Source organism: Magnolia sinica, chromosome 11, assembly GCF_029962835.1.
Source record: "Magnolia sinica isolate HGM2019 chromosome 11, MsV1, whole genome shotgun sequence".
Taxonomy (NCBI): domain Eukaryota; kingdom Viridiplantae; phylum Streptophyta; class Magnoliopsida; order Magnoliales; family Magnoliaceae; genus Magnolia; species Magnolia sinica.
In genome coordinates, this window is record NC_080583.1 from 28,826,774 (window position 1) to 28,845,343 (window position 18,570).

An 18,570-nucleotide genomic window follows, 5' to 3' on the forward strand; every position below is an offset into this window, starting at 1 on the left:
TCATCTTGTTGGTTCTTGTTTCACAATTTTCAGTGACTTTAACATATCTTCCAGCTTGAAATTACTTCTACATCAATGGTGACGGCGTGGAGAGATATTCAGTGATTCTTTACATACACCAAAATTAAAAACAGAGATCCATTTTATGTAAACTAAGCAACAATGATAGTAAACCCCCCCCCCCCAAAAAAAAAAAAAAGAAAAAAAGAAAACCGCCCATAGAGGTGACAAGATAAGATTTTCTAAGATCACGTTAGGATGCACAAGTGAATTAAATTGCAAGCATTCAGTTTATTCAAAATTCAGTCTTAAGATTGAGTTTGGATGTATTCTAGCATGTAGTGTGGAAGTAACCCTCAAAATGGCAGTCACCTTTATTTTTTAAGTTCAGCTTGAAAGTAAATTGTAATTTGGAGCCGAGAACCTAATATGAACTCTTTAAGGAAATTAGGATTCAGCTATTTTCACTTTATGAGATTTATAATAGTGAATCCAAACACACCCTAAATCATGTAATATGACAAATCACAGACCAGATGTCTGTAAGAAAGTTCTACACAACAGATTCGAAACATCTTTTTGTTGGGTTCCATTCCAAACATCTTTTTGTCTCAGACCCCTTCCATGGATGGATAATGGTGAAATTATCCCAGTCATTGGAAAGTCTGTAGGCTCTACACTGGATTGTAAACCAGCAGCTAATGCCTTAAAAGATATACAGTTCACATTCTTTAAGCAGAAGTACCATGGTTGGATGAGCAAGATCAAGTAATTGGCATGATTTTCTCACAGTGGGCCATCTACCATTGTGGCCACCAGATGAATTGTATTGATTGCTAAGATTTGGTAGGGGGTCTAACGACTCCTAAATTAGTCCTACAAAGAAATGATGAACTATTCAATCCAGCAAACTGAGATGTGTAGAATCAGGATTTAGAAATGCATATGTTTAGGACTAAAATCAAGAGAAAAAAAAAGAAAGAAAGAAAGAAAGAAAGAAGAAAGAATGAAAAATATAGAACCTCAAAAAATCAGGCTGGTCCATCCATATATATCAGCTTGATATCCCAGAAACCTTTTAAAAAAAATACAAATCATCATAGAAACTATATAAAGAAGAAAGAAAAAAGCTACATGGAATCAATAGTAAAGCAACATAGGAAGGTAAAAATTAACTTTGTTTCATGCATAAAACCTTTGTGATTGTCCAATTTCAGGCTTGGATACCATCTCCTGCAATCAAATAGAACAAATGGAAATAAGGTTAAATAGATGTATCAAAAGAATCCAATGGTTCCAACACAATTCAAAGCAAATAGGAAAGGGAGTAGAAACTTGTTTGACATAGGAATCAATGTATATTGAATTCAATAGTTTAAAATTCTGGTGGTGTGGGGATCTAAGCCTCATTGGCTGGAATACTTCTGTTTTTGGATATCCGAACATGCTGTTGATGTCCATTTTTTGTTCTCAGACACCAAATGAGCCAATCTGAAGCAATTAAAAACTACTATGGAAATCTAACTGATTACTTTAATTATTTCAAGATTGAATCTCTAAAATCAAAGAAAAAAAATTTACTTGAGATCATGTTCTTCTATATGAATTCCGATATAAACTTTTAAAGACCTGAAGTGCCAACATAATTGGACAATAACAAACAAATTACAAATTCAACAATAAGCAGATGCTTAATTTTTTAATCCAAAATTTCAAAAGCACAAGAGTGCACACCTTTTGAGACAACATGGACAGTTCTGTGCTCAATCAAAGGTCCGAAAGTGTACAGATTTGCGTCTCACTGGAATTTTCCAACATGTACAGTTTTAAGGCAAATCTTGTTGTCCCAACTCCCAAAATGGATAGATTTGGGGCAGATTTATGGATTATCCAGAGGTGTAAGATTGACCAGATTTTGTGACATCCAACAATCCTCTTTGCAAGCTTGTTCCCAAGCTCTATGATGGGGGTAGAGAACCGCAATGAATGAAATGCTACCTGCAAAATTTCAAATATGAAATCAAAACATGCCATGCTGTGCACCAAAAAAGTAGACAAACTAATATATTGACATGGTCAATTGGGTTGGGTGCTAAATGTTTGTCTTCAATTGGGAGGTTTGCCAAGCCCATACACATCTGGAGCACTACCCATTCACAAGCAAGCACGCATGTGAAAATGGCAGATTGTGCAAGATCTGAGCTTCCCATGAGGGGTTAAAGGCTTAAACCACAATATGAATTTTCAAGTTTTTGTGAAATAATCCACAACTCAATTAAGGTTTCAGGCATTATATCACAATTTTAGAATATTCAATCAGCTTTTTTCATGTTTTATGGAAAAAAAAAAGTTACCCCTTAACCCAAGATTTAATTGGGCCAATCTAAGTCAATATAACCCCCTAGAATCAAAAGATCAGTAAGAACAAAGCTAGCAATTAGCTTGCATCTAAACTTCTGAAGATCAGAAGGTAGACCCTTGGAGAGGCAAAAGCAATAATCCCTCCTTGTTAAGCTACAAAACAAGAACAAAAAGGATTGAATCACAATCTTTGCCCCATATGGCATAAATGGAACGGAAGTCTTCATCAAGGATTTTATTAACCTTTTTTCAACTAATAAAAGCTCATCATCTACAAAAAAAAAAAAAAAAAAAAAAGAAGAAGAAGAAGAAGAAGAAAGAAAGACTTTAACTTGACCAACTCTTATCAAGTTGGGTTTGACTCCAAATGTTTTTTCAAAACTCGATCAAATCCTTTAGCAATAATGTTCAACTATCAGATAATTTGTTAGGCAGATGAGCTGAAATACACAAAGTCCACATTCAGGCATCTACCAAACAGTCCTTCAACAGGGAGGAGAACACAAATTGTTAGTAATGAAAAAGGGGAAAATAAAAAACAATTTGATCATGATTGACATTGCATGGTTTACTTCAGGAACAGCAAAAACCTAAACCAAAGAAAATCTTGAGAATATATCACCTATAAAATGTGCATCCATAGATTTAAATATGACATCCATAGGATTAGATCTCCACTGGAATGATTTCTCATACCCTAGTTCAAGCATTTGAACTTTCAAGTAGAAGCGAAAACTAGGAAAAAAGGGGGAAAAAAAAAAGAATATATACATAGGACATGTCAGGGATACTCACAGTCTTCTCAGTGACAGCCGAGAATTTTAATGGAGCAGTCAGTGATGCACCTCCACCCATGACAAGTCCATGAACAAGCGCTACCTGCCAACATATCAACAGCTGATTAGTATAGATGTAAAAACACAATGTCATTCATTTTCACAAATAGTAGCCCTTGATTTAAGGATAGGTTTCAAAATGGTACCTGGGTTTTCCGATATGTGTGAATGTGATAACATAGCCAATACATTCTATACACAACTTCGAGACAGGAATCATCTGCCAAAAGGTACCCATTTTTAAGAAATCTTTAAACATGCGACAATCAGCAATGGGATTGACCTAGTGAATCTACACCCAGATAGCATTTGGATAATCATCACAAAACTTCGAGTGTTGATATGAGCTAAATGATCTAAATGATAAAATTCAACTTCTGCAGAATTGTTTCCCTCTACCTGACCTCCCATCATAGAACATCTTTAGATCCCCACCAGCAGAGAAAGCACGTCCAGCTCCCTAGGGGAAATAATAAGCAAAAGGAACAACATAATTAAGGAAACTGAAACAATTTATTTTCCAAAAAATCAAGAACCACCCAAAAATAGGAGGAAGTTTCACTAGCCTTAATTATCACAAGCTCTGCATCATCATCCTTCTCCCATTTTTCAAGGAATTCAGCTAGCAAAACAACCTGCAATGAACCAGACCACTCCATAATCACTTCATAGGCTCCTGAATCAATTCTAATATTACAGAAAATACAACTGAATTTTATTTGAACATACCACTTTGGATGAAATGACATTCAATTGGCGAGGCCGGTTTAAGGTGATCGACCTTGCATGGTTTACTTCTTCTGCCAAAACAACCTAAGACAAGGACACAATCCCAGAGACATTTAGCAATCCAAGAACTATATACCTAATCATTCTCATAGCCTTGTCCCATCTATTTGGGGCCATCAGACATCTATCAACTCTTATCTACTAAGAGAGGGATAAGGTCCACCAAAGAAGATGAATATTTCATCCTCCTAAGTTTATTTACATGTGCCACATGTATGAAATGATCTGAATGTCTCTTCAATCAATAGGACCCATAAAAGTATCAAAGAACAGAAAACATAGAGATCAGACAATACTAACTGTGTAATGGTGGAAATAAAAATAAAAATTATTAACTGGATTTTAGTGATTTTTTGCTCCAAATTTTAAATGGTTAGGATTGTCCAATAACTTCGATTTTTGGTCTATAACTAGTTCATGGTTGTCCCCGGTGAATGAAAGTGCTAAGTTTCACCATACACATATGCCACGTGTCGAAGATAGAGAGTAGGTGGGCAAAATTTTTGTCCAATTAGGTGGACTGGATCTCCTCCCATCAACTAAACATAGAAATTACAGGAATCAATTAAACGATCTTTTATGATAAAATTCAGGCCATTTCACTCGTCCTTTGGGGCAGGGTTGAAAACAAATGAATGGCTAGAAAATTTCAACATCCCTTTTGTTTTATACAATGTGGCCCACCTAAAGATTGAAACAGATTTTTGAGCCAGAAGATATAATGGGCGTGGCCCACCTGATGGAAAGCTAGGATCTCAGACACGGTTGCTGTCATATGGGAATCTCATATATGTCTAACAGAAAGTAGAGGAAGAGAACATCTGGAATTATTTATTTTTTTTTAAGTACCTCATCTGGATTTATGGGTTCTTGTGCCATTTAAATACACTTTAGCTTGTAGAAAAGACAAACCTGCAAAATCCAAAAATCATTAGAGACATAAAAGTAGGAAAAACCATATATAAAAAACAAATGGTCAAACAAAATGCAGATCCAAAATTAATATGGAATTTCTCAAGTACCCAAAAAAAAAAAAAAAAATTCAGAAAAACCAATTTAAATTTCAAAGTACTGAGTGCCCAAGAACCCCCTCCCCCACCAAATAAAAAAGTGCAAGCACCCAAAAAAAAAAAAAAAGATGAATGAATTTAAGCTCAAGAGGAAGAACACCCAACAAAAGAAATTGCAAAAATAAAAATAAAAATATTGAATTAAAATGGGAAATTGAGGTGAGTATGAATAAATGAGAAGTGAATCCATGCAAGAAATGAAAGAGATGAGAAGCAGATGAAAACTCATGACAACAGTGAAGGGTTTTGTGTAGAGATTGAAATCAGTAAAGGAAATGAACGTTGGTTGGTAGAACAATAGGGGTGGGTCTATATATCAACCGAAGAAAGAAGGTGGTTGGTGAGGTTCCTGCCTATCTTTACGGAATGCTCACATGCCTGGAACTTGTGGTTAGTTACAATTCTCTCGAGCTATGTCGGGCCCACTGAAATGTTTGAGTTCCATCTACCCGTCTATTAAATATGCCTTGAAATGTTATTTCTACATGCCAAAATCCAGATTGATTTACAACTCAGATGGGCCCATCAAAATGAACCATGAGAGACATTAGAGAGAGACTCTTACCGTAGAAAGTTCCAGATGAAATTTGGAGTTAATCACATTGTGTATACGTCATCCAAACCATTTATCTGGTGAGCCTTACCAGGATGAAGGGACGCACCAAAAATGAAGGGACCTCCAGCAGCACCTACAACAAAAAGAGCAGAACTCTGCTCCAATCATCAGCCCACCACTGTCACAGATCGTGAAATCGCAGGGCCTTCTTCACTGGCGTCTGTCTTCGTGCCTCCATTAAATCCAGCAATCCTCTGAAATCGGCGACCCGTGCGCATCACGTAGCCATTGAATCCGTCATCCTCTAATGTGGCTTGCTCAAACCATAGATCCAGACCTCTGGCCCCCATCTTCTACAGCTGCTCCCAGTTATGACTTCCACCCCTGCTCCGTCGAGAGCAACACACATTGCTTCCACACTTCCTTCAATGCTAGGGTTTTAAAACCCCCCTTTCGTCAAACGACAACACTGATCTACCATTTCGATCTGTGAAAAAGAGAATCACAATGAGAACCTAATCAGACAGCTGGAGAAAAAACTTCCCTCGATCACAAATATTGCGAAAATCCCTGCATAGGGTTTGGAAAAGGAAAAAAGGATATAAAGTGCTGGAAAATAGTGAGAGAGAGAGAGAGAGAGAGAGAGAGAGAGAGAGAGAGCGCTCTTTTAAAAATCAAATCAGGCTTTTATTTTAATTACCTTTTTAACCTTTATTACGTACGGCCTAAAACCGTTTCTAAACCAAAAACAGAGCCATTTCTAATCATCGATTTTGGTGTAGTGTCATTCTAACTGGTGCACTGCACTTCAATTCAACACAGAACACAATAACCCATTATCTAGACTGTTTAACAGATGGTACCACAGTGGATGCATAACAAGATCATCGGGATTTATAAGGACTCACAAAAAATTTCAAATCATAATAATGAAGCAATCATATTACTTGAAAAACCATCAAAAGTTGCCCCTGGAGATATAGTAAAAATCATATATATACCTGAGCATCATACATGACAATGGCAGCAAAAACAACAGACATCCTAAAAATTGAGTCCGAGAATATCCCCTAATTATCCCAACATAATAGAGATGCCACCCATCCATCCACGCTCTACCACATTGTTAGGACAGAAGATGGTTGGAAAACAAAATCAGGATATGAACCAGGTGATCCGTAGGATGGCCAAACGGGCATTTGATAAAGATTGGCTGGCAATTGAAGATGCTTGGTTTGTTGGTTTCCCAATTTGGTTTCTTGTTCGAATGAATTAAGATCGACCTGAGGGATATTTTCATGAACTTCGCAGCATGTTCTATAAGAAGACAGTTGGAACAGGAAATTCAGTTGAGAGAGGATCTTTGGGCTTGGAATCAATAATTGGAACTGAAGTGTTGTTGTTACCAACCTGCCAAAGAGATTTTAAAAATAAAAGAAATTAATCGACACTTCGTAGATGATGGGAAACTGGAAATTGAATTAATATGACTATTACCATGTCGAAGAGGCTGGATCGACGCTTCTTCTTGTTGAGGCTAATCTGTCTTAGGAAATATTTTTGGGCATGACTAGTGACTTGGGTCGATGGTCGACAGCGAGATGTGTTACCTGAGGCACTAATTTATAGAATAACATGTCGCTGCTCTGTTTCTTGCATGCCATTTGAGAAAAGCTTCAAAAGAGTAGCAGGGAATAAAGTGAGTTGTTTGGGAGAGGGACGATGGAATGATGACATAAATAAAATTCTGATCTTACCTTGTAGAAAAATGGACTCTTGGCAGCTAGAATTGGTGAGCTGATGTGTATCGTTTTAACTCTCAGAACAGTAGAACAATACATACTCCAAGATGAATCATTACTATTGGCCGCTTCATCGCCTACAAAGCAAATAACAAAGCATTGCACTCAGAATTATATGATAAGGGGAAAAAAGGTAGAAACTGAAAATTGTGTTGGTTTGCTTTGGGTCTGCAATGTGTGTTTGGTAAGGAAGGAACACAATACCACTAGATTTTATTGCAGAAATCAAAATTCTGATCATTTTAATACCATGCAAGTGCAAGTCCTAGACAATTTGACCAGGCCATGATAAAAGAAAATCAGGCAGCGTGACTGATTGGTCGGGAGCTGTAAGAACAAACACAACGAAATACCTTAAAATACCAAACCAATAACTAACTACATGAAACAGACAGATACAGGTAGAAAGGAGGAAAAACCAATTAACATGTGCTTTTTATCATGGGCTGAACCCAAGTTTAACACATTGCACAATAGTGAGTAATTGAATCTGCTCAGATGGCGTACTCCGCCATGAATGGGCCACGATATTAAAATTTCACTGCAGGGCAATCTTAAACATCAGATTACGTGACCTAAGAGTAGATGATAGAAAACAATATTTGCAAGCATCAACAGGTGAAAGTCCAGAAATCATATGGGTATTATTGTTCAATCCGTGCAATTTTCTGGGTGTGGCCCATCCAACAAGAGAAAGACCCCATGGATTATCTGGATCACCAGATGGTTATGGGGCTTGTCCTAGCCTAGCATATAAAATGATTGTGCCAAGCAATGGTTAAAAAAGCTCAGGAAAGCACATAGAAGATAAAGAAAATCATTGGAAATTAAAATCTTGAATTGCAATAACTAGTATTTGGTAGAATGCAAAACAGGAATAAGCTATGGTCAAATTGCACGTGGCATCCAACTATTAGCAAGTAGATGGTTTATGGAAGCCATGAAACAGACAACGCAAATCAACAGTCCATTCAACAAAAAACATTCCCCTTTCCATATCTTCAATAGAAGAGGGCTCCACATGCCAATGGTGAAGGTGCCCCAAAGAAAAGCTGCCATATTCTGTTTAATTTAATTTATAGACCAAAACTTTCAGACCAACCCAATTCCAGATAAAACTGACCTTGAAACTATCATCAGAAACTGACTTTTCAACAAACTTGAACAGCTGTTAAGCGATTCTATTGAGCTGAACTTCATCCAGAGTTTGCTTGGGCCAGAAAACTCCAGCCCCTTTCCTACCATGTTTCCAGTGATGCATTCCAGCTATCTATTCAATGAAACATTGACATGTGAATAGGAATCATTTGTAAATAAAGCACATTCTAGCCAACTTTCTCCACATCAATCAAGCAAGCAATCAAAAGAATCTTTTGAATTTCATATATATAATAAAATAAAATAGAAAGGAGGGCTCGTTTGTCTTCTCTAAAAAGTGAAAGAATCAATGGATATACAAAGGTCTTTGGTGTGGCGGGTCAGGTCATTTGAGCGCAACCTATTTACAGTTCAGTGGGTCAGATCAGGTTGGGATTTTAGCATATATTTCACATAATCTATGCACCGAATACAACAATAGTCATGAACATGACTATAAGGAACTTTAAGAACAAAACCCTTCTATCCATTGAAAGTTCAAAAATCTAAAAGCCCTATGGCAATGTAAACCACCTTTATCCAGGTATTCTCAAATCAATGACTGCAGTGAAATCAAATGGAGCAAGCACCCTTTGGAAACACCGCATGTCCTCCGAAGTAAACTTCTCTCGAACTTGAGGGCCGACAGATCATTTAGAAAACAATCCACATCTTCCAGCAGATTGGATCTGCTTTTGCATGGATCTCAAAAATCCCTCTACCTAGGGAAGAGCAAGGTGATAGAAAGAACCAAAACCTAAGCACTTAGCTTAAGGATGCACAAATGGTAAAAGAACAGGTAAAGAAACAAATATGCTTGAAAACAATTCAAGAATACAGCAATCAGAAACATGGGTGTAAAATTTACAACTGGACTTTTGTATTAGCACCAATGTTTTAAATAGCGAATGAATAGTGTATAGCATGGCGTTCACACCAATGTCAACTTACGGGATTTTATGAAGAAATCAGTGGCATGATAGTAACCAAACAAAGTGGTTTTCATGGTGGAAAAGCGGAGGGCTGATAACCTGCTGGTTTAGTTTTCTTGGTCTGTTTGATTGAGTATAAGAACATAAAGGATGAGTTTGGTTTGTTGATGAAAATCAAATTGCCACCTTTGGCCTCTTTTCACTTCTTAAAAATGGTGTAAGATTCATCTTGAGTTTTATTATTATTATTATTAATTTTGAGGTAGCAACTATAGATTCATTACCAGAAAAGGAAGGTCAAATACAAAACAAAGGAAAATGGAAAGCCTAAGATTCATCTTGAGTTCACCATGGTTAATTAGCTTACAGAATTCCCTTAGGTAGTCAGCTTGGAGAAAATTTAAAGGAAACCCATTGTTTTAAGTGCGAAAAAGGCTATGAATATTTGTTTCTTTAGCAATTGAAGTGCATTGTGATATTCTAGATCTTAGGAGAGTTGTTGTCATGCCAGTATCTTGAGGATATGCAAGATCAAGTGCCAGGTGACTGGTGTCTTATGGATAGATGGGGGCAGAAATGGACTGAAAGCTTTTCACAGAGAGATGCACAAAAGGTTAAAATGGATATCACTGATGAAAACAATCTTAACCATTTGATCGGTGACCTATAAACTGAAACTAGATAAACAGGTCAAAGAAAATGCATTCAATTTGAATAATGTGACAAAATGAGGCAAGTTTCAAAGGCTGAATTCCAACCGAACAACATTGCACCACTGGTTAAGTTTCAAAGGCAAGTCACGCTGCCCTCTTATCTACTTCGAATAATAGGGATGCATCACTATTTCACTTGAGGGACTGATGGCAATATGGACATCCAAATCAGTATCTCCAGATTTCATAACCTAAGCAACCTATAAAAAAAAAATGTGGAAATGAGAATTTGTGAGCCATGGCAGCTGTACATGATTGAATCAAATCATATCCCTAGTACTAGGACAGATATCAAAGGGGATAAATATGAAAAAATGAGCACTTACCCAAAGCAACAACCTAAGCCCCAACAAAATTTAGCTATGTTATGTGATATGCATCACCTAACAAAATAAAAGAATTTGTTATTGCCAATGGTCTTACTCTCTCCAACAGCAACGACCTCACCTCCTTGGGGCTTGGTCTGGGCAGTTGTCGGAAGCAAAATACCACCAGTAGTTTTCTCCTCAACGGTTTTGATTTTAAGAAGTACTCTATCGCCCAGTGGATTAATTGAAGTGTACTGCAGAATCGGACAGTGTATTAATACAATGCAACAATAAAATGAAAAGAACAAGAAACATAAAGACCAACAAGCACAATCACCAAAAACCACTTGTGACATAAATCCAAGAGAAAGCCCAATACCGTAAAACATAATCACATGGGGAATTCACATCTTCAAACCCACTGCACATGATCATCCTGTGAATAGAATATTGTATATATGGGTTTTTAGGTGTAAAATACCATGTATAGAGAAGCTCTTAAATAACCGTCCTTGTATAGCCTTGTAATGTAGTTATTTAAACCCACCTTTGGGTTGAAGAAATATAGAAAACATTCTCCAAATTCTTGTGTTTACATGGTATCAGAGCTAGGTTTCTGAACCGGCGCTCCTCCTTTGATTCCGGTGGCTCTGTCATCTTCTCTGCAACCTGCCATCATCTCCATCGTGCTCCATCTACGTGCTTGTTGTCAAAAACCATCTCCAGATCCCGCTGTAGTTGCGGCCAGTCTCTACCATCTCTAGATCCGATGGCCCATACCTGTTGCACGACCACAAAAACCTCCACATCGGCATCAGATTTGGTCCTGCTCTCCATCAACGATTTCGTCCTGCTCGTCAGATCCGGTCCTGCTCACCCAGAAATCCGTGGTACATTTCTTCTTCGTGGTTTTTCTTCCTTATGGCATCCATGAATTCCTCCGATAAGATCGAAACTATCCATGTTAAGTTGGATGGGAAAAAATTTTCCCTGTGGTAGTTTCAATTCAAACATTTTTTAGCAGGAAAGAGCCTCTATGGCTATGTGGATGGTTCGATAGGCAAACCAAAGGATGAAAGAGAACTCCTATCTTGGACCACAAATAATTCAAAGGTAGTCACATGGATCCTTAACAGTGTTGGGAGCAACATTACAATTAACCTCACGTCATTCGAGACTGCATCTGAAATATGGGCTTACTTAAAAATGTTTTATCAACAATCGAATCATGCCCATCGCTATCAAGTAGAGTATGAGCTGTCAAAATTAGAACAAGGAGCTCTGAGTATACAAGATTTCTATTCTAAACTTACCTCTCTTTGGCATGAGATTCAACTTATAGATCCAGTTATTCCAGCTGCGGCGGTCGAGACAATAAAGATACTTCGTGACACAAGTAAATTGATACAATTTCTGTATAAACTTCGTCCGGAGTTTGAACCAACCCGAGCTGCCATGATGAACCGGCCTCAACTTCCATCTCTTGAAGCAGCGCTATCTGATTTGATGGCAGAAGAAACACGTTTAAAAACCCTTGCTTCCATGAGAGAGGTTGTTCCTGATGCTGCCTTCATTACCCGCAATTTTTCAGGAAAGTCACGAGACATGTCGAAAGTTAAATGTTTTGAGTGTAATGGTTTTGGTCATGTGGCTGCTCGTTATCCCAACAAGAAAGCAACTATGAAACCTCCGGACCAGGTACTCTGTTTTGTCGGTATTGCAAATAAGAAGGACATGAGATAGCCAATTACCCGACTCGCCCTCCTCTACCTCACTAGCGACGTGGACGTGCATTTCTGACTTCCTCTCCTACGAAGCCTGACTCAGATTCATCTGTGGCCCCATCGGTGCAGCCTAATCTCCTTTCCCCAGAACAAATTCAACAAATCCTTCAAGCGATGGGTTCTTCAGGTTCGATAGGTAATATTGATCCTAGAAATCTTTAGTATATTGACTCACGGGCATCTAATCATATGACTGGGGGATCTTTCTTGTCTAACTGATTGCGTTCCGTATAGTGGTGTGGGTCCCATCTACACTGCGGATGGGAACCATTTACCTATTTCTCATATCGGGTCCTTGAAAGTCTCACCTTCCTCATCTCGCAATTTCTTCCTTCGCAAAGTGTTTTATGTTCCTAAATTATCTGCCAACTTGATTTCGGTTGCTCAACTAATAGAGAATAACTGTTTGGTTTTGTTTTATTGGTCTGGTTTCATACAGGATTTGGAAACAGGGAAGCTGATTGGGAAGGGCCATAAGATAAGACGGTTATTTACTTTGGCGTTCGATCCTGGAGTTGTCTCATCGCATTGTTTTTTTCTTCCATCTTCTAATGATATTTCTGTTGTTAATAAATGCTGAAAACTTTGGAATAGTCGTTTAGGGCATCCAAATTCTAAAAACATGCTTTTCTTATTTCGATCTGGTCTTTTGAATAAAGAAATCAATATTAGTCCTATTTCCATTGATATGAACTGTGTTAGTTGTAAAGTGTGTAAATCTACTGCATTGCCCTTTGTATTAAGTAACACTTGTACTCAAAATCTGTTTGATCTCGTTCATACTGATGTTTGGGGTCCATCTCCCATCATGGCTCCTAGTGGTTCGTTGTATTACATCATCTTTGTGGATGACTTTTCTAGATACACTTGGATTTATTTCATGAAGCACAAGTCTGAAGCATTTTCATGTTACAGACAATTTTCATCATATGTGGAAACTCAATTTGCAAAGAAAATTAAAGTTCTACGGTCTGACTCTGGGGGAGAATATATGTCCTCCGAGTTTGAGACTTTTCTAAGTTCAAATGGAACTATATATCAGCGAACGTGTCCTCACACACCGGAGCAAAATGGAGTAGCGGAACGAAAGGATCGGCACATTTCTGAGGTAGCAACCACCATGATGGAGTATGCCAGTATTCCAAAATTTCTTTGGGCTGAAGCAAAATCAACAGCTGTGTATCTGATCAATCGATTACCTTCTAGTGTTTTGGCCAACCGGAAAACTCCCACGTTCTTCCTTCATGATAAAGATCCCGATTATAGTCGGTTACGAGTGTTTGGATGCATTGCTTTTGTTCATCTTCCAGAGCGAAAATGGGATAAACTCAGTCCCAGGGCAGCTAAATGTGTATTTCTTGGATATGGGGAGCACCAGAAAGGGTATCGTTGTTATGATTCATCTTCTCATCGTGTTCGTGTGTCTCGCCATGTCACATTCTTTGAAAATTTACTTTATTATAGAGTTGTCCATGCATCTCCTTCAGTTACCATTGTTCTATCTTCCATTTCTCATATGTCTTCTTTTGAAGACAATCATTCTATGCTTCCTTCTCCGACTCTTCCTTTGCAGGTCTACCAACGCCGTGTGAAGCCTATCTCTCTTAGGTCCTCTCCCTCAGCTGCTCCTGCTTCCAATCAGTTGTCTTCTTCTCCTATTGCGCAGGTAACTATCCCATCTTCCACTGAGGTTCAATTACGACGTTCCAGTCGGTCGTCTGTTCCTCCCCGTCGATTAAATCTTTTTGCCTCTCATCATGCCTTGTTTTCTGGATTAGATTCTTTGGTTGTCCCTGCTTCTTATTCTCAGGTATCTACACAACCGTGTTGGATCAAGGCCATGGAGGATGAGATTCAGGCACTCGAGGAAAATGCTACTTGGATGCTGGTTCCATTACCTGAGGGGAAGCAAGTGATAGGAAGCAAACGGGTATATACTGTGAAATTAAAATCTGATGGGAGCTTAAATCGATACAAAGCTCGGCTCGTGGCCCAGGGCTATAAATAAGAATATGGAGTTCATTATGATCGGACGTTCGCTCTAGTAGGAAAAATGAAAACGGTCTGTTCCTTAATCACTATAAGTGCTTCTAAAGGTTGGTAACTCTGTCAACTCGATGTCAAGAATGCTTTTCTCCATGGACAGCTCAAAGAAGAAGTTTACTAGAAGCAACCTCTCGGTTACAAATTCAAGGATCCAAGCTTAGTTTGCAAGCCATCTAAAGCTTTATATGGACTCATACAAGCACCAAGAGCATGATTTGAAAAATTCCCTGCGGTGTTACCCACGGCGAGCTTTTCTCAAAGCTAATATGATTCTTCATTGTTTATTCTCAAGATTGATTCAGGTCTAGTTGCTTTATTGGTCTATGTTGATGATATTCTCATCATAGGAAGTGATGGTCAAGGAATTGCTGATCTCAAATTATTACTTCACTCCTCATTTGATATGAAGGATATGGGACAGTTAACATATTTTTTGGGTCTTGAAATTTCTCGTAATACTCAAGGTTATCTCTTGAGTCAACAGAAGTATACCTGTGATTTGATCAAGCTTGCAAACCTTACAGATAACAAGACCCATGAGACTCCTCTGGAATTGAATGTCAAGTATGGGAAAGATGATGGCGACCTTCTCTTTGATGTTACATTTTATAGGCAGCTAGTGGGAAGACTAGTCTATCTCACTATGTCTCGTCCCGATTTCTCATATGCAGTTCATGTTGTTAGCCAGTTTGTTGAGGCTCCTTGCACATTGCATATGACGGTAGTTCATCGCATTATTCGTTACCTTAGAGGTACCCTCAACCAAGCGCTTCTCTTTCCATCACAACCTGATCTACAATTATCTGCTTACTCTGATGCAGATTGGGCAGGATGTCTCATTTCATGACGGTCCACCACGGGTTATTGTGTTTTCTTAGGACAATCATTGGTTAGCTGGAAGTGTAAAAAGCAAACCACGGTATCTAGATCCAGCACAGAAGCAGAATACCGTGTAATGGCAGATGCATGTGGTGAAATTACTTGGTTCCGGGGATTGTTGACAGAACTTGGGATCCTTTTGTCTATGGTGACTCCATTATATGCTGACAATCTTAGTGCGATTCCGTTGGCTTCGAATCCAATATTTCACGAGCGCAGTAAACACATTGAAGTTGACTGCCACTTTGTGAGAGAAAAATACATAGCTGGAATCATTTCTCTTCATCATGTGACTTCAGAGTTGCAACTTGCTGATTTTTTTACCAAAACTATGACATCTTCTCGTCATAGGTTTCTTCGTGGCAAACTGATGTTGGTTCATTATCCCACATCAGTTTGAGGGGGGATGTGAATAGAATATTGTATATATGGGTTGTTAGGTGTAAAATACCATGTATAGAGAAGCTCTTAAATAACCTTCCTTGTATAGCCTTGTAATGTGGTTATTTAAACCCACCTTTGGGTTGAAGAAATATAGAAAACATTCTCCAAATTCGTGTGTTTACACATCCTAGTGTAATACGTGAGACATGATCATCAACAGATTTTATAAAATAGTCAAACCAATACAATAGATGCCTAAGGGCCTGTTTGGAAGTCCAACGAAAATGCAATCAATTGCGCCTTTTCAAAGAAACCAATCCTCACATTTTAAAGAACCCAGTTATGGTTGGGTTGGACAATGTCCTCAGAAAACTTCCAAGCGGGGCCTAGAATTTTCACAGGAACTCAAGTGAGTGATGGTGAAATTATTGTTTGGGGCTTTGGGCATGTCAAGGGATACATTTGGGATTGCCAGATAAAATGTCAAGAGAACAAACATTGGGAAATAAATCATAATAATATCAAATAATGGACAAATTACTAACAAAATAGCAACCATGTAATTAACACTAACAAACAATGCTGATATAAGTGGAATCCAGCATCCACATGATTTTTTGCAATACATGTTAAATACTCCAACGAGTCATGTTTCTAATCAATGCAATTCAGAAATGAATATGTCTACATTTATGTCAACAAAAACCCAGAACGATAATGCTACAAGTCCAAAATACACTCACATGGCCACTAGTAAACACTAAAATTCAATCTCTTAAAAGGGAGGAATTAGAAAGTCATAATGCATTAGAACCTACATGATGGACCATCAGGTACAAATGGAACATAGTTTCTACATCCAAACAGTCGATCTTGTGGTTCATACTTTGAATGGGGAACTTATGAAAAATCTTCTAGATTAGAGGTTTCTAACCCTTTTAGTGAGCCACAAATGGATAACTTAATAAAAAATAAATAAATACTGGTATGGTTCAAAAATAAGGCCAAAAATTGATGTACAGAATCATCCAATTTAAAATGTTCTAGTAGACAAAATCTTACAAAATCTTCCTATTTGGATAACAATCTCATCACATAACAGAGTTTCAGTACAATGGGAAATGGATCAAAGAACTACATGCATTAGAAGATAGCCATAATTCAAATCTTCCAAAGGAAAATAAACAATGAGATGAGAATTCAAAATAAAAATAGAACATTTTTCGATAAACAACTACTTTGAGGGAGCAATCCTTCATAGACACGATGCTTCAATAAGCCATTCTTATTCCCCAACCCTTCTTATTTATAAGAATTTAGGACGCTAAAAATAGAAGATAAACATAATCAAATCTTCTTATATCTATATCTAAACCTTCTTTTTTCTTTTCCTGAAAGGTCTACTAGGGATTGAACCCTGGATCGCTCACACACAGTTGGGATTTGTTCTGCGGAATCACAACAAGTGGTATCAGAGCAATCGTTGGGGAACAGATCTGAATCTGAGGGATAAGCAATAATGGTTAGCACTAGGTATGATATTGAGGAAGTACTCGGGGAAAAATAATTTCGAGTTATGGAAGATCAAGATGATCAGTTCCTTAATCAAGCAAGGCGAAGATGGTGCTATTGAGGAGCGAAAGTCTACTATGACTGATGATGATTGGAATACTCTTGATAAGAAGGCCTTATCTTCAATCCGTTTATATCTCACAGATGAGGTTCTCTACAACGTCATGAGGGAGAAAACTGTGGCTAAGTTATGGGCGAAGTTAGAGGATGTTTATGCTAAAAAATCCTCTGAAAATCCCCTATACTTGAAGCGGCAGTGGTATAACTTCAAGATGGTAGAGGGTAGAGATCTAGAGGCTCACATCAGCAACTTTAAAAAATTGGTCTGCAAATTGCTGGATATGGAGGAAGTAATGAAAGATGAAGAACAAGCATGTATGTTGTTGAATTCTCTTCCGGCATCGTATGAGTCATTAAAGGACACAATGTGCACCATGAATAAAACCCTGAGTGTTGACACCGTTATATCAGCCCTTCAAGGGAAAGCTATGAGAAAGCTTAACGTCGAAATGGGGATATCTTCTGATGCACTGTTTACAAGGGAGAACAAGGTACAGGTTCTTCAGGTTCTAGATCCAAATCTAAGGGCAAGGTCAAAAGGGAAGGTAAAGTGTTGGAACTATGGGATGGAAGGACATGTGAATAAGGATTGTACAAATCATAAATTTAATAGAGAAGAATTTGAGGCTTCGTACAGGGAGGGCAATGTTGCCACGTCAGATGGATCGAGTGCATGTGATGGTGATGTTTTGTCTATGTCTACGATCAAACGCCCATACGATGATCGTAGAGGCTAGTGGATTCTAGACACAGAGGCATCCTTTCACATGACTCCTCATTAGAGTTGGTTCACTAATTACAGAGAATGCGATGGTGGACAGGTGTTTATGGGCAATGACAATGTTTGTAATGTTGTGGCTGTTGGTACGGTATGTGTCAAGATGTTTGATGGGACAGAGCGTACCCTAACTATGGTGAGGCATGTTCCTGACATGAAGAAGAACCTGATTTCTCTCAGCGCACTCGAGGCTATAGAGTGCGGGTTCACAAGTATTGATGTTGTCCTTAAAGTATCTAAGGGGGCACGGGTGATCATGAAAGCGCGACGAGTCAGTAATCTCTACAAGTTGATAGGGAGCACTTTAAAAGGTGGAGCTGCAGTGGTTGTAGTGGATTCCACCTCTGCACATGTGTGGCATGCTAGGCATGGCCACATGAGCGGGTAGGGCAGGAAGGATTTGACGCGCGGTTAGAGATACAAAGCAGGTGGAGCAGCCACCTGTGAGAATAATCACACCGTATAATCCTAGGTAATCGGCAAGGTACATGGACAACTCCAATATCGCAGGGGATTCGTCTTCTATTCGGATGGCTCTAGGTAAGCCTGGTGCTAAGAAGTGG

The 18,570-nt window shown here is 38.4% G+C and overlaps 1 protein-coding gene and 2 long non-coding RNA genes across 3 annotated transcripts; 1 reads left to right on the top strand and 2 right to left on the bottom strand.

Moving 5' to 3' along the window:
• Positions 1-603: 603 nt before the first annotated feature.
• Positions 604-5,227, bottom strand: LOC131218325 (3-hydroxyisobutyryl-CoA hydrolase-like protein 5). Its single transcript, XM_058212969.1, has 6 exons — positions 4,836-5,227; positions 3,927-4,010; positions 3,597-3,832; positions 3,344-3,417; positions 3,157-3,240; positions 604-1,233 (listed from the first exon to the last, which is right to left on the bottom strand). The coding sequence occupies exons 3-6, from the start codon at positions 3,616-3,618 to the stop codon at positions 1,183-1,185; spliced, it is 231 nt and encodes a 76-aa protein (XP_058068952.1). The 5' UTR covers positions 3,619-3,832; positions 3,927-4,010; positions 4,836-5,227; the 3' UTR covers positions 604-1,182.
• A 1,517-nt stretch (positions 5,228-6,744) lies between these two features.
• LOC131218326 (uncharacterized) lies at positions 6,745-7,504 on the bottom strand. The gene is made up of 3 exons (XR_009157641.1): positions 7,370-7,504; positions 7,110-7,286; positions 6,745-7,022 (listed from the first exon to the last, which is right to left on the bottom strand). It is a non-coding gene; the product is annotated as an uncharacterized LOC131218326 (long non-coding RNA).
• A 7,139-nt stretch (positions 7,505-14,643) lies between these two features.
• Positions 14,644-15,757, top strand: LOC131218327 (uncharacterized). Its single transcript, XR_009157642.1, has 2 exons — positions 14,644-15,086; positions 15,156-15,757. It is a non-coding gene; the product is annotated as an uncharacterized LOC131218327 (long non-coding RNA).
• Positions 15,758-18,570: the final 2,813 nt, after the last annotated feature.